The sequence below is a fragment of the Amblyraja radiata genome, chromosome 9 (assembly GCF_010909765.2).
Source record: "Amblyraja radiata isolate CabotCenter1 chromosome 9, sAmbRad1.1.pri, whole genome shotgun sequence".
NCBI lineage: Eukaryota > Metazoa > Chordata > Chondrichthyes > Rajiformes > Rajidae > Amblyraja > Amblyraja radiata.
This window is the reverse complement of record NC_045964.1, coordinates 42,074,782-42,096,089: the sequence shown is the minus strand read 5'-3', so window position 1 is coordinate 42,096,089 and position 21,308 is coordinate 42,074,782. Positions and strand designations below refer to the sequence as shown.

The window sequence follows — 21,308 nt, the reverse complement described above, 5'->3', positions numbered from 1 at the left end:
AATTGAAGGAGCAGCAACTCATATTTCGCTTGGGTAGTTTACACCCCAGCGGTATGATGCATTTTCAATTATTTGTCCATGTTTAAACAGATCTGCACTTTATTTTGTATTCCTTGCTTTATTTGCCATCTTTTTGTCATGTAGTGTTTGACTTCTTGTTCCAGTCAAGCAAGTGCCTATCTGCTGCTTTCTGTTTCAATGTTGAATAGTGTTGCTTTGTTTGCTTTCCATGACGTAATGACTCTGCTGTGAATGCACCCTTGAGAAGGTCATTGTCACAGCAAGTTAAATTCATACTTCTGTCAACAGAGGGTCTGTATTGACTGTTCTACCTTGCAACAAGGGGTTTAATCAACTCTGCTATCTTCCCCAGAGTATCACTGTTGAAAATGTTTTAGTTTAGTTTAGAGATACAGCATGGAGACAGGCTCTTTGGCCCACCAGGTGCAAGCCAACTATCAATCACCCATTCATACTAGTTCTATGCTATCTAATTTCTCATCCATGCCCTACAAACTAGAGGCATTTTACCGAGACCGATGAATCTATAAACACGCACGTCTTTGGGATGTGGGAGGAAACCGGAGCACCCGGAGGAAATCCAAGTGGGTGCAGGGAGAACTTGTATACTCCATACTGACGGCACCCATGGTCAGGATTGAACCCGGGTTTCTGGCGCTGTGAGGCAGCAGCTCTACCAGCTGCGCCACTGTGCCACCCTTGTGGGCATTTTAGTTTCAGTTGTAAATACGTTTAATGATTTGTCATTGATATCCTGGTGGTTATCATTATCATTAAAACGTCATTGCTGCCTCAGTATTAACAGGGATAATATATTAGTTTTCTGGGAATTGATTTTTATTTTTCCACCTTTCTTTGGTTTAGATGAGGGAGTGTGTGGCGAATTTTATTCATTAGTATATAATCCAAGTCATATCTTTCATTCGTATCTATAGCATTGTTAAATAGTCATAGTTGGTGTTACCACTTCTCACTAATGAGTGTGAAGAGACTGAATATGAGACTAGACCATTCAGCTGAAGCCAGCCATCACTGCCATCTGTTCAGTTGTTGCATTTGTTATCTCGCCTTCCTTTGCTGCTGCAGTTCCTAACACTGTTGCTGCAGGCTTGTGATTGCAAAGGCAGTGTTGGCATCTCGGCTTTCTTGGCCTCGGTGAAAGCAATCCATTTCCTTCATCGGCGTTCAGGATGCTGAGAGGGTCCGTGCCTCTCCCTCGTGCCTCACGGTGTTTCCTGTTGCTGAAGTAACTTCCAGCGCAACAATAGTGCAGCTGCTTAATGAAAGTAGGAAGATGATTTAGCAGGAGTGGGGAAGGGAGTAACCCCGGGAAGTGCAGAGAGAAGTGGTTACTACCGAGAAGGATTAGTAGAGTCTCGACCTGAAACGTCACCCATTCCTTCTCTCCAGAGATGCTGCCTGTCCCACTGAGTCACTCCAGCTTTTTGTGTCCATCTTTGGTTAGCAGTAAACTGGATATTGGATGTTTGAATGAAAAAAGAGTATGTAATCTGTATTTAAGGCCAGATAACAAACATTGGTACTGATACATAGTTGTACTTTATGACAACAGTTTAATATTTATAATATGACATTTTTTAACATTTTATTTTCTTGTGTTTGGAAGGAATCATCTGGGAGGGACTCAGATCTCTCTTGACTTTACCTGGAGATTGCAAATTATTACTAGTTCTTTTGTTAATTTCAAGAAGCATTTTTAAACGTACATTTCTGTAAAATTAGGACACTGAGGGGTGAATATTGTAAGATAAGTTTTCTGTTTTTGGGAACCACAGGCGAATTGGAAGCAGCAAGAATCATTGATGAAGACCTTCGCTGTTATTGTCCTGTCAAAATGCCTCTTGAATGAAACTCTACCGTGGGACAAAGAGGCCCCACAAAGTGCTGGAGTAACTTAGCTACTCAGGCACGGCATCTGGAGGGCGTGGATGGGCAATGTTTTGAGTCGGGACCCTTCAGAGGTACTGCCTGACCCGCTGAGTTACTCCAGCACTTTGTGTTCTGCAGTTCCTTGTGTCTCCACTATGGGACAGCGCTCTTCAAACTTTACCTTTAAAGCCTGATATAAACAGGTACTTTTTCCATTGGAGGAATTGGCAAGATCAGCTGAAAGTTTATTATTGATAATACTGTAGTCATGATTTGTTTATCTGTGTGAAACACTTTGGAAAATGTGTGGCACAGCATCAAGTCAATTGGTTGAAGCTCTTTAGAAAGATGGAAAAGACAAACAGTTGGTTAGAACAGAAAGGTCAACAACAGCAAAAAAATAATGCTGATGTTGACAAGTGAAAAACTGTAGAAACAGAAAAAAATTACAGATGCTGGAATTTTGAGCAAATAAACAAAATGGTGCAATTCCGTAGCTCAGGCAGCATCTGTGGAGTCTGATGAAGGCTCCTAACTCGAAACGTTGTCTGTCTATATCCTTCCACCGATACTGCCTGACCTGCTGAGTTACTCCAGCACTTTGTGTTTTGCTCAAGTATAAGACGTTACTATTTTAAGATGATGTAAATAACTACACCTAATAAGTAATGCATCTCATCTGCCAAGATACATATTTTTGTGGCTAAAAGGTGTGACGTGAGCAGGTTCTAGCAACTGGTCACAGAATGTCTGGGGCAGCAAGTGGAGATAATTCCCAGTTGCATCTTGCCTCAGAGACGCTGTAGCATGCTGAGAATATAAGGCAAAATTAAATCATCAGTTCTTTGAGGAGAGCACAGCATTTAGCATTCCACTGGAGATTATTTGTTGCAGATTTATTATTGCTGAGCTTCTGATTTACGTGAATTGACTGATCAATGACACTGCTTCCAGCTCCGTCAGTTGTGCAACTGCTCCTAATCGACTGATAGATAGAACAATTCAGCATGGAAACAGACGCTTCAGCCCACTGATTCCATACTGACCATCGATCATCCATTCACAATAGTTCTATGTTATCCCACTTTCCCAGCCACTCCCTACATACCAGGGGGCAATTTGCAGGCACGAGGTACAGGTGTCAAATTTTGGGACAATTTCATCCCCGCTGTTATCAGGCAACTGAACCATCCTATCACTAACTAGAGAGCAGTGCTGAACTACCATCCACCTCCTTGGACTATCTTCTATCTAACTTTACTGGACTTTACCTTGCTCTAAACATTATGCCCATTATCCTACATCTGTACACTGTGAATGACTTGATTGTAATCATGTATAGTCTTTCCGTTGACTGAATAGCACATAACAAAAAGCTTTTCACTGTACCTCGGTACATGTGATCATAAACTAACTAAACTACTTATACTGGAATGGAGTAGCCTGAATCTTTCTGGAGCTTGTGCAGATATAGAATTTCATGTTATTTGTTATATAGCAGGATAGTTATATAACAGATCCATCAAGTTCCCGGAGGGATATGAATCATGTGCAGGCAGAGGAGATCAAATTAAATTGGCGTAATGTTTGGCATGGACATGCTCTGCTCTATTGTTCTATGTTTGTGCTTTACTGTGAGTGTATGGGTTCACCAGTAGTTGCCATCCAATTTATACTTTAATAATGGCGAGTGCTGTTTGCTCAACATTTTTTCCCAGCACAAAAACTGTTTAAAATTCTAAAGTGAAAGGATTTTTTATTTAACGCTAACAATGTTCTTGAGATTTATATCAAATGAAACTCAAATGCTGATGAAAGTGGGAGATATACTGGAAATGGAACTAACATGGAAGATGGCCTATTGGCCCACTAGTTATCTTCTTATTTTCTTTGCTGCATCTCAACTCCTGTTCCCCTGCCACCCATCTGCACACGAGGGGCAATTTGTAATTGCCAGTTAACCTAATAACCAGCAGTTCTCTTGACTCCAGGGTGTAAACTGGAGCACCTGTGTAGTTATGAGGTGAACACACAAACTCCACACAGCAGTTTCAATCCCAGCACTTTGAAACCGTCAGGCAGCAAAGTTAACCATTTCATTCGTCTGAAGAAGTGTCGTCTGCGAACAGAAACTTTGCTTGTCCATTCTCTCCACAGAGGCTGCCTGACCCACTGATTTCCTTTGTATGTTACCCATGATTTCAGCATCTGTAGTCCTTTGTGACTGAAAGTGAACCATGATTGCTGCACCATTTCTTTCATTCCTTGCAGAGAGTCACATGTACATTTCTACTGCTCTGGAACTGTCATCCCGAAGACATAAACTGAAATTTCCGGATTACCTAATTCTGTCAATGTATGGGAATATTTGTCAGACTGGCATGGAGTACATTTCTAACAACCAGTTTACCAGTATGATTCTCTTTTCTTCTCAAACAAGTGGGTTGTGAGAGCAGGGCTGTCTCAGACATCCGTTTCAGTTGATTGACCAGTTTGTCAGCTCTTTAGTCATGCGATACTGGATGGATACAAAATCTGAAACAAGGCAATGCTGAACCTAATGAGCAGGTTGAGCACTGTCTGTAAAGTTAACATTTAAAGCAGATTAATAATGATAGAAGCCAGAGTGTGCTCTGGATGTGTTTGGAACTCGATGCCTGCTTTACCAGAACATGAGGGACTGAATTGAATTCTCCTTGTTGCCACCAATACTTAATCATCTTTTTGTCTTCTGTTTATTTTGTGCAAACAACTGTTCTTTCTCATAAATTTTCTGTGTATTTTATATATAATTTGGTTTTGTGTGTTTGAACTTGTGTGATGCAAGCAAGATTTTTCTTTGTAACTGTTCCTCACTGTACTCCTAAGGCACAATTGTAGAGCTTCTGCCTCAATGCCAGAGTTGAGGGTTCAGCCCTGAACCTCTGGTGCTTTCTGTGTGGAGTTGACACGTTCTCCCTGTGACCGCTTGAGTTTCACCTGGGTGCTCCGGTTTCTTCCTGTATCTCCAAGATGTGCAGGGTTGTAGGTTAATTGGCCTCAACAATTTGAAGTGTTTCGGGAGTGAGTGAGAAAGTGGGATAACAGAACAGGTGATTGATGGTTGCTTGGTCTCAGTGGGCCAAAGGGCATGTTCCAATGTTGTATCTTCCAATCAATCAACCTGACTATCAATTTGAACCTCTTCAATTTACAATTCAATGCCAGACTTAAGTTCACTAACTAATAGTATTTGTTATAAAGTTACTTGATAGCTTAAACTTTTCCCCAGGTGTTTTGTTTGCCGGTATTGTGGAACAGAGAGCCACTATAAATGCACGATATTAGTGTGCAAGTATTAGTATTTATACTTCCAGCTACAGTTAGCACTCTTGCATCGCTTCCAACACTGCATTGTGCTTATTGACATGTTTGTCATCTGTTTAGGTTAAAGCTGTCCAATGATGAGATAAAACGGGCTATTTTAACAATGGATGAGCAAGAGGATTTGCCAAAGGACATGCTTGAACAGGTAACATCACTGGTTGGACAGCCTTTCTGTATTGACAATGAGTGTGTTTGTTGTGGGGAGGGTGTGGTGAGCGGAGAATTGGGAAATAGTACATGTTTCATGGCAATTTTTGAAATGTTTATGGCTGCTGCATTATCAGCTGAGTTAATGCCCCAGTTTCAGTATGGGCTGGCTGCAAGAAATGACCTTCCATTATAGTAATTGAAGGATACAGCAAGGACACAGGCCCTTTGGCCCACCAAGCCCGTGCTGACTATCAGCCATCCATCCTACACCATTTCCATTTTATTTCTCACTGAATTCTCATCAGCTCCCCACCGATTCATCTGCACATTAAGGGCAATTTAAAGTGAATTAACCCACCGACCCATATCATGGATGTACATGTCTCCACATTTTGCCTTGGCACTGACCTTGGCTAGAGATTTAATTTGTCTTTTTAACTATATGGCTTGTCCCACCACAGCCCCTGCCCATGACCTCTGTCACCATGAAGGGTGGGGGAAGCACTACTTCAGCTGCTTCTCCCAGACCAGTAAATATATTACTTTGCAAGATTTTCTTTAGCACAAGCAGTAATGAAGAAACAGGATGAGCTGGAATGGTTCTTGTTGGAACAGCGAAGGTAATGGAGGAACTGAATTTTTCTAAATTATGAGGATCTTTGATGGCGGAAATAGAGACCAATTATTTATCTTGCCAGGTCAGTAAGCAGAGTTTGGATTTAAGATAAATTGACAATAAAAGGCCAGGAGGTATTTTTTTAAATGAAGCAAGTTGTGATCTCAAATTCAGTGTTAGAAAGGACAGTTGAAATAGATTCAGTAGTGACTTTAAAACTGTAATTGCATTTGCACTTGGATATATGCAATTATTGATAAAATGCAGTTATGCAATATGCAGGCTATTGATAAAAAGCATGGGAATGGAACTTTCCAGGCATTCACATGGACATAGGTAGACAAAAACAGAGAAACCAAGCAGGTGAGGCAGCATCCCAAAGGGTTTCGACCCAAAACGTTGCCTATTTCTTTCGCTCCATAGATGCTGCCTCACCCGCTGAGTTTCTCCAGCATTTTTGTCTACCTTCGATTTTCCAGCATCTGCAGTTCCTTCTTAAACATCCACATGGACATGATTGGCTGAACGTGCTACATAAATGTATGACGTTTTTGTGAGTTGGAATAGTTGCTCCAATGACCTCTTTCACATTCCTTTCCTGGAGACGTGTCCCATACTTACTCAACTTGATCTACTGTAGCATAATTACCTCGTATGGTTATTATGTTATTGTAGTTTGATTTTTTTTCACTACAATCTTGTTCCATTCTTCTGCTTTGCGCTCGTATTTATAATTACAGTACGTATACAGTTTGAACTTCATGTGCACGAGGAATTTCACGGCATCTTGGTATAAATTACAAACTAATCTGAATCTCCTAACATGCGGTCCTTGTATTTGTAAAGGAAAAGTGTTCAATAATATTTCACTGGAATTTGTTGCATATAACTACCGACCATAAAATGGGTCATAATTTGAATTGTGTTTCTATATTATTGCGATTGATATTCTGACACTTAAATAGGGAAAAGAGGACAGCAAAAATGGTAACATCTCATATTTGTGGCTTGTTTTTATTATTGTAGGGTCTTACATTTAAAGGAAAATTGCTTTCCTGCTTCACCTTTCTGAACTATCCAGTTACATCCTGGAAAATGTCAAGACAAATAAACACAAAGTGCTGGAGTAACTCAGCAGGTCAGGCAGCATCTCTGGATGACAGGAATAGGCCACGTTACAGGTCGGGACCTTCTGCAGACTGAAGAAGGGTTCTGACCCGAAACATCACCTATCCATGTCTCCCAGAGATGCTGCCTAACCCGCTGAGTTACTCCACAACTTTGTGTTTATTTATGTAAACCAGCACCTGCAGTTTCTTGTATTGTAAGTTGTCACTTATGTTATGAATGAACTTTCTTTTGGAAAACATAAATGTGCTGTGAATTCCTGTTTGCCACTCTGTAGTCATTGTATTTGGACCAGCAAGTGAACGTCGTTGCAAGAGGATGTTGTCATAACTGTAGGGGAAAATTAAAATGCAAGATAAGGTGGTGTTGCTACTTGCTCCTGCCCATTACTAAATTAATGTTTATTCCCTCCAGTACATTCAGTGCCAAGTGTTTTGTGACCAAATGTTCCTGCAATTGACCTATTCTTAAGTGTCTGTAATTAAGCTGACGAGCAGGAAGTGCACAATAACGGTCAAGTCTGTCACACCAGCTGGGTTTCCCTGGGAAGGAAATGCTAGGTAGAGTGATGCGTATCAGGAAGTTCAGTTCATGGAATTGCTCCATTGTGCGCAGTAATGGAAGTTGATCATTTTTGCTCGAGTTTTAATTTGAATAGATGGGTTATACTTCCCTTCATATATTTAACCCTGAATCCTAGCAGTTTTAAATATTGATGTTTTGCCTCTAAAACACTCCTTGGTATATTTTCCTTTTTTAATGCTGCTTGTTTTAATATTAAAAAATGATTAAAATATATTGAAAGCTATACAATGGGATTTTAATAATATTGAGATGAGATCTGAGCTGAAAGCTGATACCATTTTCTTAAATGGAAAGTACAAAGAAGGCCCCGTAGTGACATTACTGAAGCACAAATCTGTTGCTAATGGTCTGTGGTTTATGGAGACAAGGAACGGCAAATGCTGGAATTTTGAGCAAAAGCCAAAGTGCTGGAGGAACTCAGCAGCTCAAGCTGCATCTGTGGAGGGAACGACGTCCGATGCTTTGGAACACAAGTAACTGCAGATGCTGAAATATTGAGCAAAACACTACCTAGGAATGAGTAGGTTAACATTTGATGGCCGTTTGCCGGCACTTGCTGGAGTTTAATAGAATGAGGGGGGACCTCATTGAAACATAGAGAATAGTGAAAGGCTTGGATAGAGTGGATGTGGAGAGGATGTTTCCACTAGTGGGAGAGTCTAGGACTGGTCATAGCCTCGGAATTAAAGGATGTTCTTTTAGGAAGGAGATGAGGAGAAATTTCTTTAGTCCGAGGGTGGTGAATCTGTGGAATTCTTTGCCACAGAAGGCTGTGGAGGCCAAGTCGGTGGATATTTTTAAGCCAGAGATAGATTGATTCATGATTAGTACGGGTGTCAAAGGTTATGTGGAGAAGGCAGGATAATGGGGTTAGGAGGGAGAGATAGATCAGCGTTGATTGAATAGCGGAGTAGACTTTATGGGTCGAATGGCCTTATTCTACTCCTGTCACTTATGACCTTATGATGTTGCCTGTCCATTCCCTTCACAGATGCTGCCTAACCCATTGAGTTCCACCAGCAGTTTGTGTCTTGGTCTGTCACTATGTTGGAAAATTATGATTTTTGTGTTTATCTTTGCTTTTACTTCTCCGTGTATTGTTGTTTAGCTAAAGTTACTGTCTGCAATAGATATTTAGAATTTTATAGACTCAAAGTTAATTTAGAAATGCATAAATAATTCATTTCTGGACATTGTTTACATGGTTGGCAGCAGGTTAATAATACAAAATTTAATCATGGATTTTTATTAAAAATGTTATTAATTTTTAAGTTTTAAATACTAGACTTCTGGGTTGAAGTTAGGTGCTTTGAACATTTTTTGTGTATTGTGCAGTTTACAGTTTGAGAGGCCGGTAGGTTTTCTGTTCCTGTTTAAGAGTGACAGAAGTTGGCTCGTTATTTTATGGGAATCCCCTTGCACCTTTAATCACTTCTCTTTCATCAGTTCAGAATCGAGCAGCAACATCTGACTGCCATCAGTGAACTGAGTAGAAGCAGCTGGTCTCAGTTTACAATGTGAACAGAATAAAATAGGTCTTCTTTCCCGATTGCGGGATTGGAAGGGTTGTAATGTAGTCCAGATCAAGGGTGCTGGTTCCGTAAGATGAAAGAAAGACATTCAAAGGCAAGAGTCGCCACTGACTGGTCCTAGTTATGCAAAACTAAGATGCTACCTCGAGGAAAATAGAGTTTTGCACTACCTCAGGCAGAAGGTTGTCTTGTAAAAAAGAGTGGGTAGACAAAAATGCTAGAGAAACTCAGTGGGTGAGGCAGCATCTATGGAGCGAAGGAAATAGGCGACGTTTCGGGTCAAGTCCCTTCTTCAATAAAAAGAGTACTCGTCATGAAACAAGTGTTGAAGCCTCCTGGTGCTTAGACCATTAAGTTCATAAATTTTGGATAATTTGTCAAAATGTCCATTGAAAAATAACAACTAGAAAGAACCTGACACAACTTATGAAATCAAAGGAGAGCGATGATTTTTAGAACGAAAGAAATTTACATGGATTTTAAATTGGTGCTGTTTTGCATACCTTTCATTGTAACTAGAATCCAGGAAGCTCAACAATTAATCAGACTTTCATACTTCGTTTGGCAGAATAAATATATATGTAAATATGCTATACTTTTGTTGCTGGTACAATCTCAGTTGATTCATTAGAAATCAGCAAACTTTTTATAATCCTGTTTCAAGTTCAAGTTCAAGTGAGCTTTCATACTTGAAGTGAGCTTGAAGAATTTTGTATTATAGACACTGTATTGAATTTAAGTATTTATTAACATTGGAGGTATGAAAAGCTTAATATTCTGCTTGGGTAGCTTATAGTCCAATGATATAAACTTTGAATTCTCCATTATCAAGTAATCCCCCCCATGCGAGCAGCACCATCCCCATCACTCTGATCTTTTTCCTTCCTCTTTCCACTCATCTCTCATCTCTCCCACCTCTGAGTCCCCCATGTCCTTTTAGCCCTCCTCCTCATACCCCACCTATCCCTCCCTTCACACTTTACATTTCACTCCTCCTTGTTTCACTTCTCTCCTTATCTGACACTCTTTTGTCTCCTTTTCACCTCTAGCCCATGTCACTTACTCCACCCATCTGCCAATCAGACCCCCTCTCACCTGCCAGGCTTTGTCCCGCCCCAACCCCCCTTTTCTGGCTTTTTTCTTCTTACTCCATCAGTCTGAGGAGGGGTTGGTCACAATCTGAAACACCCCCTATCCATATCCAAATTTCTCCCCAGATGCTGCCTGGCCACTGAGTTTCTCCAGCCCTTTGTGTTTTTATTGAGGAACAAAGTTGGTATTTGTAGTCTGAGACTTTAAAGTCTTGACCCAGTTCCAGTGAGAATTTGACCCATAACAGCGAATTGGGCAAAATAAGCTCATCTCATCCCTTGAGAGTTATGTCTTACTCCAGCCAATCCTTCAACAGGCCTGCGGCTCCAATTGTGATATTGCCCATGGCTTTACAAGGTTCATTATTACAAAGCAAACAATGTGCCTTCTTGTCAAGGAACACAAGATATCATTCGGTTAGAAAGGGTGCGGAAGAGGTCCATCAGGATGTGGCCTAGGCTTGCAGGCTTGAGATATAGCAAGAGGTTAGATAGGTTGAGACTTTTTTGTTTGGTGTGTAGGAGGCTGTGGGGTGCAAGATCATGAGGTGAATGGATAAAGTGAACGCTCACAGTCTTTATCCCAGGGTGGAGGATTCCTAAACTAGAGGTTATAAGCTTAAGAGGAGAGGGGGGAGTTTTAAAAAGGACCTCAGAAGTAACATTTGCACTCTCAGGACAGTCCGTATATGGAATGAACTGCCAGAAGAAGATATGGAAGCAGATACAATTATGACTTTTAAAATACATTTGGTTGAGAGGGCTGTGGTAATGTAGGTAAATGGGAATATGCCAACTTGATGGGCATATGCTGCACGGCTCTTTGACTCTGATATACCCTCAACAGTTTAGGGCACCAGAGAAGGCCAGGTAGACTGGCACTTTGCCAGAACCCTGTACATGTTTGTGCTTGGCCCACTGTCCCCAACCCATCCTGCCCATTAATTTATCTTTACAGGCCCCAGTAGTTTTTGAAATGGAGGTTTGTTTAAAATCTTTATTTATATGAGATTAAGAGGAGAGTTTCATATATTAACTTTGAACAGCCTTACTCCCCAGCCAATCACAAGATTTCAAAAATGAAAATCTCTGACAAACAGGTTAGCACGAAGAGTTAAACCAAGCGGTGGATGTTTAACGTTACATTTTTGGGACGGTTTTAGAAATGGCTCTGGCTCCATATGCAGAGAGATGAAAAATAAAGAAACTGATTACTTTTCTTTGGGTTATGCATGTACGATGTTGTACATCAGCTATTTTGCCGGATTGGTTTACATGTATGTTCAGCATGCCCAGAAATAAGAGTAGATATCACCGAGGAAGTACACAAAGAGACATTTGCGCATTTGCGGCGCCCCCTTGTGCAATTCAAATTTCAAGTCCTTAAAAGTATTGAGTCTTATCTTGGCCTTAAAGGCCCGTTGTCCTGGTGGAGGCACAGGGTTAGTGTTGCTGGGCCTGGCAATGACGTTGGTGCCTGCCGTCGCTGCCATCCGTGCTGCTGCAGGCCATGTCTGATTCATGTGTTTGTCCAACCTTTGTGGGGCCTTCAGCAGCGCCTGATCCACGTGATCCTCCAGTTGCTGCAGGGCCTCCAACGTCCCACTCCATCGACCCTCACTTCCCACAGCCACCGCTCCACCTCCGTGCGCCATGGACCTGTCCGCCTTCCCCAATGTAATGCGACGAATTGTTGGAAGATTAATTTAAAGATACAAAATGGAAACAGGCCCTTCAGCCCACTGAGTCCACGCTGATCATCGATCACCTGTTCACACTAGCTCTGTTATCCCACTTTCTCATTCAATCCCTACACATTAGGGACAACTATACAGAGGCCAATTAACCAACAAGCCCGCATTTCTTTGGGATGTGTGAGGAAGCCAGAGCACCTGGAGGAAGACCACGCCATCACTGGGAGAATGTGCAAACTCCACACAGACAAGGCAGCACCCAATGTCAGGATCAAACCCGCGTCTCCGGCGCTGTGAGGCAGTGGCTCTACCAGATGCACCACAGTGCCACCCAAATGTATTCAATTTGAAAAACAAAATCAAAACCTCACTTACAAAATCTGACTTGCAAATCTTTCAAGTTGATTTGTTAGGTTAACAAATAAATCATGTGATATGAAGTCTGTTTTTTTTTTCATTCCTCTCAGCTGCTGAAATTTGTCCCGGAGAAGAGTGATATCGATGTACTGGAGGAGCACAAACATGAGATTGAACGGATGGCCAAAGCAGACCGATTCCTGTTTGAAATGAGCAGGTAAGTACTGGCAATGAACTATGCCGTGAACCCCCCCCCCCCGAACAAACCATCTTGCTGTGGTAACCCTGCTATGCCGTACCACATGTTATCACGGCCACATGTTTTGTTTGGAAATTCCTGGAGTAGGGTGTTTCCATCGGGATTAAATTATCCCAAAAAGTGAAGTAAACTGCCAGGCAGTTTCATGGAACCTGTTGACTTGGTGTGGAGACGTGCCAGATTTTTTTTTAAACTGACCAAAGACTTGGCATGTTAAGCCAATTGTTTTCTTCATACAAGCCAAAACTTCCTGAAACAATTTTAAATACACAAAGGATTTTTTCATCCTCATTTTGGCATTTGATATCAAATGAGAATTTCAAACACACATGACTTTTCATACTTGCAGTCCTGGCAGCTCGCTGCTTTTTATAGACTGTAGGACTGTTTAGATGCGTTTCAATGCCGTATCTACCCCCTGCAGTTCAAAAGCAGTTGATGAATGGTCTTAATTAATCCAAGATAATTGCAGTGGTGAGTAAAACAAGTAGGAGTGCAGTAGGAGCAGGAACAGATGAATCAACAGTTGTGCACCCTATCCCAATTCACCTTTCCATACAGGTCAATAGAAGGAGAAATTGTGAAGGGTACGTGATAGGTGAGGTGGGTGCTCTGTGTATTTTCTGCGCACCGTGTTGAATTTCACTGACAAAATCCTAAATAGCTGGAAGGAATAAATTGTTTTGGAAACTTAGAAATTGTTTGTGTATATGTAGGGCAAGAATAAAACTCTATTAAAATTCAGGGTGTTAAAATGACTTAATTAGGAAGTAAATGCACAGTCAAAGACTTGAGTGCTTAGGTTTAAGTGAGAGGGGTAAAGTATAATGGAGATGTGCGGGCAAGTGGGTACCTGGAACGCACTGCTGGGGGGTGGTAATGGAGGCAGGTGTGATAGTTGCATTTGAAGGTTTTTAGACTGGCCCATGGCAATGCAGCGATGGATATGGATTACATGCAGAGGAGATTAGTATACCTTGGAATCATGTTCAACACAAGCATTGTGGGTCAAAGGGCCTGTTCCTTTGCAGTAAAACATAGATGAGGCTGATCGACAAAACTGACCAAAGCCTTGGGTGTGTTAAAGCAATTGTTTTCTTCAGACAAGCCAAAACTCCCTCTGGGTTGTATTATTTTGGAATGAATTGAATTGAGTGCTTCGAGCTACCAGGAATTTTTATTTTTACAAAATTCCTGACAATCGTATGTTCAAGGTACAATCGTGGAGGTAAAATGGCAGCGGCCTCTGCAGTCCGTCTGTCTTTCTTTAATTTTTGTCCCGTTGAGTGTAGTTTGTAGTGGTTTATATATTGTTTTTAGCTGTGTATATGTGGGGGGCGGGAACTTTTAAATCTCTTCCCTGTACGGGGAACCCGACCTTTTCCCTGTCAGGTCTCCGTTGTCGTTGGGGCCTAGCACCATGGAGTGGCCTCCAACCGGAACGACCTGGGAGCTCCAGTCGTGGAGCCTGCAGACTTACCATCATGGAGCAGGCCGGCTTCGGAGTGTGGAGAGCTGTGGTGGCGTGCGGCTGCGACCCGACTTCGGCACTTCGGAGGCTCCAGCCGCAGGTCCGGTGGACGGTGACATCGGGAGCTCGCGGGTCCCTGGTGGGAGACCGCTTTTCGGAGCTCCTGCAACGGCAACGTCTCCCGCCCGAATTGCGGGGTTGAAAACGACCCGGAGCGGGGCCTTACATCGCCCGGCGTGGCTTTAACGGCCATGGGAATTGCCATCGCCCGCCGAGGGCTCCAACATCAAGACCCGGAGCAGGGCCTTACATCGCCCGGCGCGGCCTTAACGGCCGCGGGACTTGCCATCGCCCGCCGGGGGCTTTAACCGGGAGAAAAATGGAGAGCAGGGGAAAGACAAGACTTTGCCTTCCATCACAGTGAGGAGGAGATTCACTGTGATGGATGTTTGTGTGAACTGTGTTGGTTGTGTGTCTTGTTAATTGTTTCTTCTTCTTGTATGACTGCAGAAACCAAATTTCGTTTGAACTTCATTTGAGGTTCAAATTACAATAAACGGCATTGTATTGTATTGTAAGCTTACATGTTGTGACTTTATTTTCACTAGAATCCCTCACTATCAGCAGCGATTGCAGTCCCTATATTTCAAGAAGAAATTTGCAGAAAGAGTGGCAGAAGTCAAACCCAAAGTTGAAGGTATGACGCTTATCATTGGCTCGTTATTTAGCCCGGAGAGCATTCATAGTGTATGCTTCAAGCTGTTGGCCACTTTCTTCAGTGTTGCATGTGATGTCTACTCCACTATTTTAAACTATGTTTCGCTGTATACTGTTGTGTCCCAATAGATTGATAGTGTAGATATTTTCTTCATTTGAGGGCCTGAAATTAAAGCCAGAGCAATTCAGATACTAATTGTTCTGCCACTACCCTGAAGGTGTGTAAAACCTGCCACTACCCTGAAGGTGTGTAAAAGGTGTGTACATATTATACAGGTTTCACAGATCATTTATCAGTGTCCAGTTGTGATTTTAATCGTCAACTCTACCTTGCCTGGTTTAAATTCAGGACTAGTTTAGTTTAGAGATACAGTGCGGAAATGGGCCTTTCAGCCCACCACGCCGACCAGCGATCTCTGTACATTAACGCTATCCTACACACACTAGGGACAATTTACAATTATACCAAGCCAATTAAGCTACAAACTTGTACATCTTTGGATCTGGAGATCCCGGAGAAAACCCGCGTAGGTCACCAACTCCATACATACAGTACCCATAGTCAGGATCAAAGCTGGGTCTTTGGCGCTGTAAGGCAGTAACTCTACCGCTGCGCCACCGTGCCACCATTTTTATTATTTATTTTTATTGTGTGAAATATTAGCTGAAGTGTTATCCCACATGAAAATGTTTTATCTGTTACACCGGTGTATTTTTATTGCATAGTTCTGAAGCGAGTCACAAGATATTTAGTACAATTTGAGTAAAATTATCTGTGTCAGTTGTTTCCAAGGGCTTTGACAAGCATCAACAGCTAAATACTCACAAATGAATTTTTGAGATGTATTAAAGATAATGGAATTGAATAGATCATAGTCATTGATTAAGGTGAATGTAGTGCCTTGATTAGAAAGGGTAGCTGGGAAAGATTTTCCATTATAGCAAAATTACTTTGCTGAAAAATGTAATAGCTTCATCTTGCATAATTTTCCAATTTTACATTGGTACACTAGCAAGAGTACAATATTTCACTGCTTTATTTATTTGATTAGGCTTTAAACCACCTGACACCAGAATATAGTTTAAGGTATTTTGTTATTTATGTTCTTGATTCATTTCAGTTTTAATGCATGATCCCTCAGCTGAGATTTAGTACATCACTATCTGAGCTAATTTCACCAATGAGATTTGTTCTTAATCTTCCAGCTATTCGTATGAGTTCCAAGGAGGTTCTGCAAAGCAAAAATCTGAAGCAGCTGTTGGAGGTGGTTTTGGCTTTTGGCAATTACATGAACAAGGGACAAAGAGGCAATGCTTACGGTTTCAAACTCTCCAGTCTGAACAAGATTGCAGACACCAAGTCTAGTATTGAGAAGTAAGACATTGTCAACCCTGTGCTTTTGAAATGAAATGTTGGTGCGGCTTGTGTCAGTCCTAAGGCCAGTATAGCTCTGTTCCCTTAACTAACCTAGAATCAAATACTTTTTCTTCAGTCTGTTCTGCTTATTGGTCATGGAAAGCACTACAGCAACTGAACGAGAATGTAGCTACGACTAATCTTTATTTTCAAAGCTTGGAGTGGGGATGTCCACATAAACATCAGAACCACTTTTAGCCTTGTGAATATTGTGGAAATGTATCTTCATTTTGTGAAGTGACATCTTTGTGAAAATAGTTTCCTTGGCAATTACATTCAATCATTCCATTATGCTCGACCACTCTGTTAGTTGATGGCTATCTGTGCCTTTGCCTCTTAATAACTCCTACCTAACACCAATCTATCGATCTCAGCGTTTGACCCAACTTACCCAACCCGATAAAGGCAGGAGTTCAGTTCCGAAACCTCGCCTGTCTATTTCCTCCACAGATGCTGCCTGACTTTCTGAGTTACTCCAACACTTTCTGCTTTTTTTTGTAAACCAGCATCTGCAATTTCTTGTTTCTCTATCTCGGTTTATTATTTAACTTTGGACTGTAGATTTTTATTGCTTGTCTTTTTTTATATTATAACAAACACCTAAAATTTTATTTTTGTTCAAGGAATATTACTCTCTTGCACTATTTGATTACAATTTTGGAGAAGAAATATCCAAAAGTGGTGACCATCCATGATGATTTACGGAGTATTCCTGAAGCTGCCAAAGTTAAGTAAGTTTTCAAGGCATGATAGGTATTCAATGTATAGACAACTTTGCTTAATATTGTTGTGCATTTAAATTTATACAGATTTTTCTATTAGATGCATTGTTGTAATAAGACTCTTGCATTTAATCCAATTTTTGAACATTAATACAATAATAATAGTACTTAATATTGCTTTGAAAGATTAAATAATAAATCAAATTTAAGGGTGATCGGCGATGTATTTGAGTTTTATGGTGCAGCAGTATATATGTGCGGGATTATAGTTGCTGAGTGGAATGTGGCAATTCTCTTCACTGCTGTTCATTAATACAATGGGATGTTAATCAAATTTTAGTTGCTGTGGTGAGGGTGTTCCCACAGTGTGTTGTGGCGGTAATGTTGCCCTAACCACTATAAAGTAATGATGAAAATGATCAACTTTAGGATAGTGAGGGACTTGGAGGTGGTGCCGTTTTTTTTTTTCACCCTCTACCCATGTCATTCTGGATGAACAGAGATTGTGGTTTAATGTAGTTTAGAGATACAGTGCGGAAACAGGCCCTTGAGTCCACACAGATCAGCCCACATTAACACCACCCCACCCACACTAGGGACAATTTACACGTATACCAAGCTGCAAACCTGTACGTCTTTGGAGTGTGGGATTGTGCCGCCTTTGCGAGGTGCTGTCAAGGAAATGATCTGTTACACGGCTGCCTGTGGATGGTGGATCCTGGATGGTGTCAACCTTTCAGAGTTGGTGTCGGTCAGGCATTGATATGTGACATTGATTTTAACAAAAAAAGGATTTATTTTCTCGGAGTCCTCAGGAGCTCTGATAATTGATCCAAAAGGCACATTCTTCACCCTACAGCAACTCCAATCCTCCCCACATGATAACACAGATGTGGAAGGTTGTAGTTGTTAAAGGGTGAAGAATGTGCGTGGCTTGGATCAATTACCTTTCCTTAACTTCACAAAGACTAAACTAAACTAAATTGCATCTCAAATCACTCATAAAGTACCAGCAGTGGACTATTTCAGAGCTTATTTCCACTCCTTCAGTTTCGTTGGCAATCTTGAGTATTCACCAGTCAGTGAAAATTTTTCATCTCAGAAAATAAATAAATATTACAATGTTAACCATTTTTTGATATGGTCCTGGTGAGTAAATTATATCTTTAATGTTTCAAAATGTTAATAAAAGTTTCTCCTCTAGACTTAATTTTCTTTTCAGAGAAAGGTTTAAAAGTTAAAAGGTTATTGTATTGTGTACCTTTTGACACTGACAAATGATGTGGTTTTGTTCTGCAGTTTGATTGAGTTGGAAAAAGAATTCAGTAGCCTGAGAAGTGGTCTGAAGGCTGTGGAGAGTGTAAGTATTCCCAGTACTATGTCTCTTTGTTAGATTGTTTTCTTCATTATTATTATTATTATATACTTAAAGGAAGCCCGGGTGGGAAGACTTCACATTCATTAGTATTAACCCATTTCCCTTCACATTAGGCGTGCTTCCTTCCTTCACTGCAAGTGCCCTTCCCTTTCGAAGTTGTGCATTTGAATTTACACTGGTTTTTCGATTAGATGTTTCGTTTTGCTTAAACATTTTGTCCACTCCACTGCGAAATCTCCTCAAGGTATGCCTACTTTGAAGAAGTTCTCCTCCTCTCTCCGAAGACAGTTTAGCAACCTCCTCTCTCACTGCCCCCCACCCCCCCCTCTGTAGTTCCCCCTTCCCTCAAACTCTACGACCACATCTTAACCCAGAAAAAATAGATGCTGCCTCACCCGCTGAGTTTCTCCAGCATTTTTGTCTACCTTAGATGTTTCGTTCTAATAAGACTTTTACATTTAATCCAGATTTTGTTCATTAGTACAAGCCATTGCATGCTAACACCTAGATGGGAGCGATGTTATATGTGCTCAACACTTCACTGACAGGAAACACATTCGCCGGCTTCAGATTGCTGGTGACTGCTCTTTACTTGGCTTTCCTGTATATTTCTATTGTTGTTGGCATTTAAAGAGAAAGCACGACAACTTAGAATTTCTTAATACATTGTTGTCCCTCTCTACAACTTCTAGAATATAGTGAATATTGTGAACAATAAACAAGTTAAAAAGGTATTTCTGAAAGTTTAGTTACTTTGCAATCTGAATTTCCCCTGAAAAGGGTATTAATAAAGTATTTATTATTATTATTAATTTACAGTTCAAATAAATATATCAAACATCCCAATTAAAGAGGAGCACACAAACGTATTTCGTTCAAATTTTCTACTTAGCACTGTCCTAGTTTCTGTTCATTGTGAGGATTTGGCATTCAGTTGTGTTTTAAAACAAAAAGGCCAAACATTTAATTTATTGAAATGAGGACAATGTTAATTGTGCTGGCCCCAATGACCGCATGTCCGCAGAAATGAAGTGAATGCACAATGTCGAGAAATGGGGTGGCTGATGAAAGAGCCACGATGAGATCACAGTTGGTTTTGCAACTTTGCACTTTGAAAACAGGGAGAAAAGCACAAAGGAACTCGGGAAGGGGAAGCACCTTTTGTTGCTACTTCCAGCTTTTAAAAGTGTTTACATACTATTCTAATTTTTGAAGCCGCTGTATTTGTACAGCAATGATTTCAGCAGCAAGTGTGTGTTGTGTGCGTATGTGTGGGATGATGGTGTGGGAGGGGGCATAATGTGGTGATGTTGGGGGGGGGGGGGGGGGAAGAAACATGAAAACTCTACCTGATACAAGTCAGAATCCCCTCTCTCCACGGGTCTGGATACTTCAATGAGTTTTAATCACACAAGGGCGCAAGTTTTGGAAGATACGTATTAATGCAAAAAGCACAGAAATGGAGAGGGCAAAGAGGTGGATTGTTTTGGATGGACAAACCTCAACTCATGGGATGCCACATGGATCAGTATAGCTATTCTCCATCAATAATAACACAGATTACCACTCATTGGCAACATCTTTACTGATTCCTGTGGCACAATCTTTATCTACATATATGAGTGTTATAAACCACGGTGATAAAGTACATTTATCAGGAAGATGTATAAGAACATGGTCAAGTTGAGTGGGTGAGCAATACAGTAAAAAGTATAATATTGACATTTATAAGATGGTTTACACTGACAAGTTAAATAGAAAAAATGTTCTTTAAAAAAACTTGGGAAATTAGTAAATATTGGAGGATTCATTGGTTCATGAGATAAAGAAGTAAATTAGTTAATGTAAGCAATTAAAACAAAATATGGTATGTTAGCCTTTATTGTAAAGGGATTACAAAAGTGAAATGTCATTACAGACAAAGCAGGGCTTCATGATCTCTGTATCTGAAGAATTCATTACAGAGTGGAGTTTCAGGATTGATTCTTGCAATGATGATAATGCTCTTCGGGTGCCCCAGTTTCCTCCCACACTCCAAAGACATACGGGTTTGTAGGTTAATTGGCTACGGTAAAAATGGTAAAATTGTCCCTCGTGTGTGTAGGAAGTGCGTGTGTACGGGGATCGCTGGTCGGCGTGGACTCCATGGGTCAAAGGGCCTGTTTCCGCGCTGTATCTCTCAAACTATTTTCAAGGCTGAGGTTGATTCCGTTTTTGATGTAATGGGAATCAGGGAGCTATACATTCATGAAGGAGCATCTTATTAAATGGTGGACAATGTTGATGCTCAGGGAGACCTGGATATCCTTGTACATACATCACTGAACAATAAAATACAGTTGAAATCGGTAGTTAGCATGAAAAATGACACATTGACCTGTTGGAGTATGAGTATAGATTTTTGTCCATCATTATATAGTGTTAAGTGAAGAACACAACTGGAGTATTATGTACAACCTTCGGTTTCTTACTTGAGCATGGATATGGAGAGTGCAGCAAAGATTGACTTTGGTGGCACTTTTGTCATATGAGGAAAGACTGCGAGGCTTCTAGTATCTAGAACATAGAAGAAAGAAGTTAATCTCGCTGAAATGTGTAAAAATGTTTGAAGACTTAACAGGGTAGATAGCAGATAGACACAAAATGCTGGAGTAACTCAGTGGGTCAGGCAGCATCTCTGGAGATTCCTTCTCTCCAGAGATGCTGCTTGACCCGCTGAGTTGCTCCAGCATTTTGTGTCTACCTTTGATTTAAACTAGTATCTGTAGTTCTTTCCTACACAAGGTAGATAGCTGAGTAGATATACTAGGGAAGGTGGCTCGAATAAGAGGGCAGTCTCAAAATAACAGCCAGGACATTTAGGACTGAAATAAGTGGAAATGGTTTCATGTCGGATGGTGGTTAATGTTTTAAA

At 40.9% G+C, this 21,308-nt stretch overlaps 1 protein-coding gene across 4 annotated transcripts in view; it reads left to right on the top strand.

The window, feature by feature from the left end:
- Nucleotides 1-21,308, top strand: part of daam1 (dishevelled associated activator of morphogenesis 1) — a 150,686-nt gene that overhangs the window by 117,806 nt on the left and 11,572 nt on the right. For all 4 annotated transcript variants that reach the window (XM_033027176.1, XM_033027173.1, XM_033027174.1 and 1 more), the window contains 6 exons: nt 5,338-5,422; nt 12,541-12,647; nt 14,769-14,857; nt 16,084-16,252; nt 16,918-17,025; nt 18,316-18,376. In XM_033027176.1, coding sequence (XP_032883067.1) covers nt 5,338-5,422; nt 12,541-12,647; nt 14,769-14,857; nt 16,084-16,252; nt 16,918-17,025; nt 18,316-18,376 — 619 coding nt within the window. The remainder of the gene's footprint in view (nt 1-5,337; nt 5,423-12,540; nt 12,648-14,768; nt 14,858-16,083; nt 16,253-16,917; nt 17,026-18,315; nt 18,377-21,308) is intronic.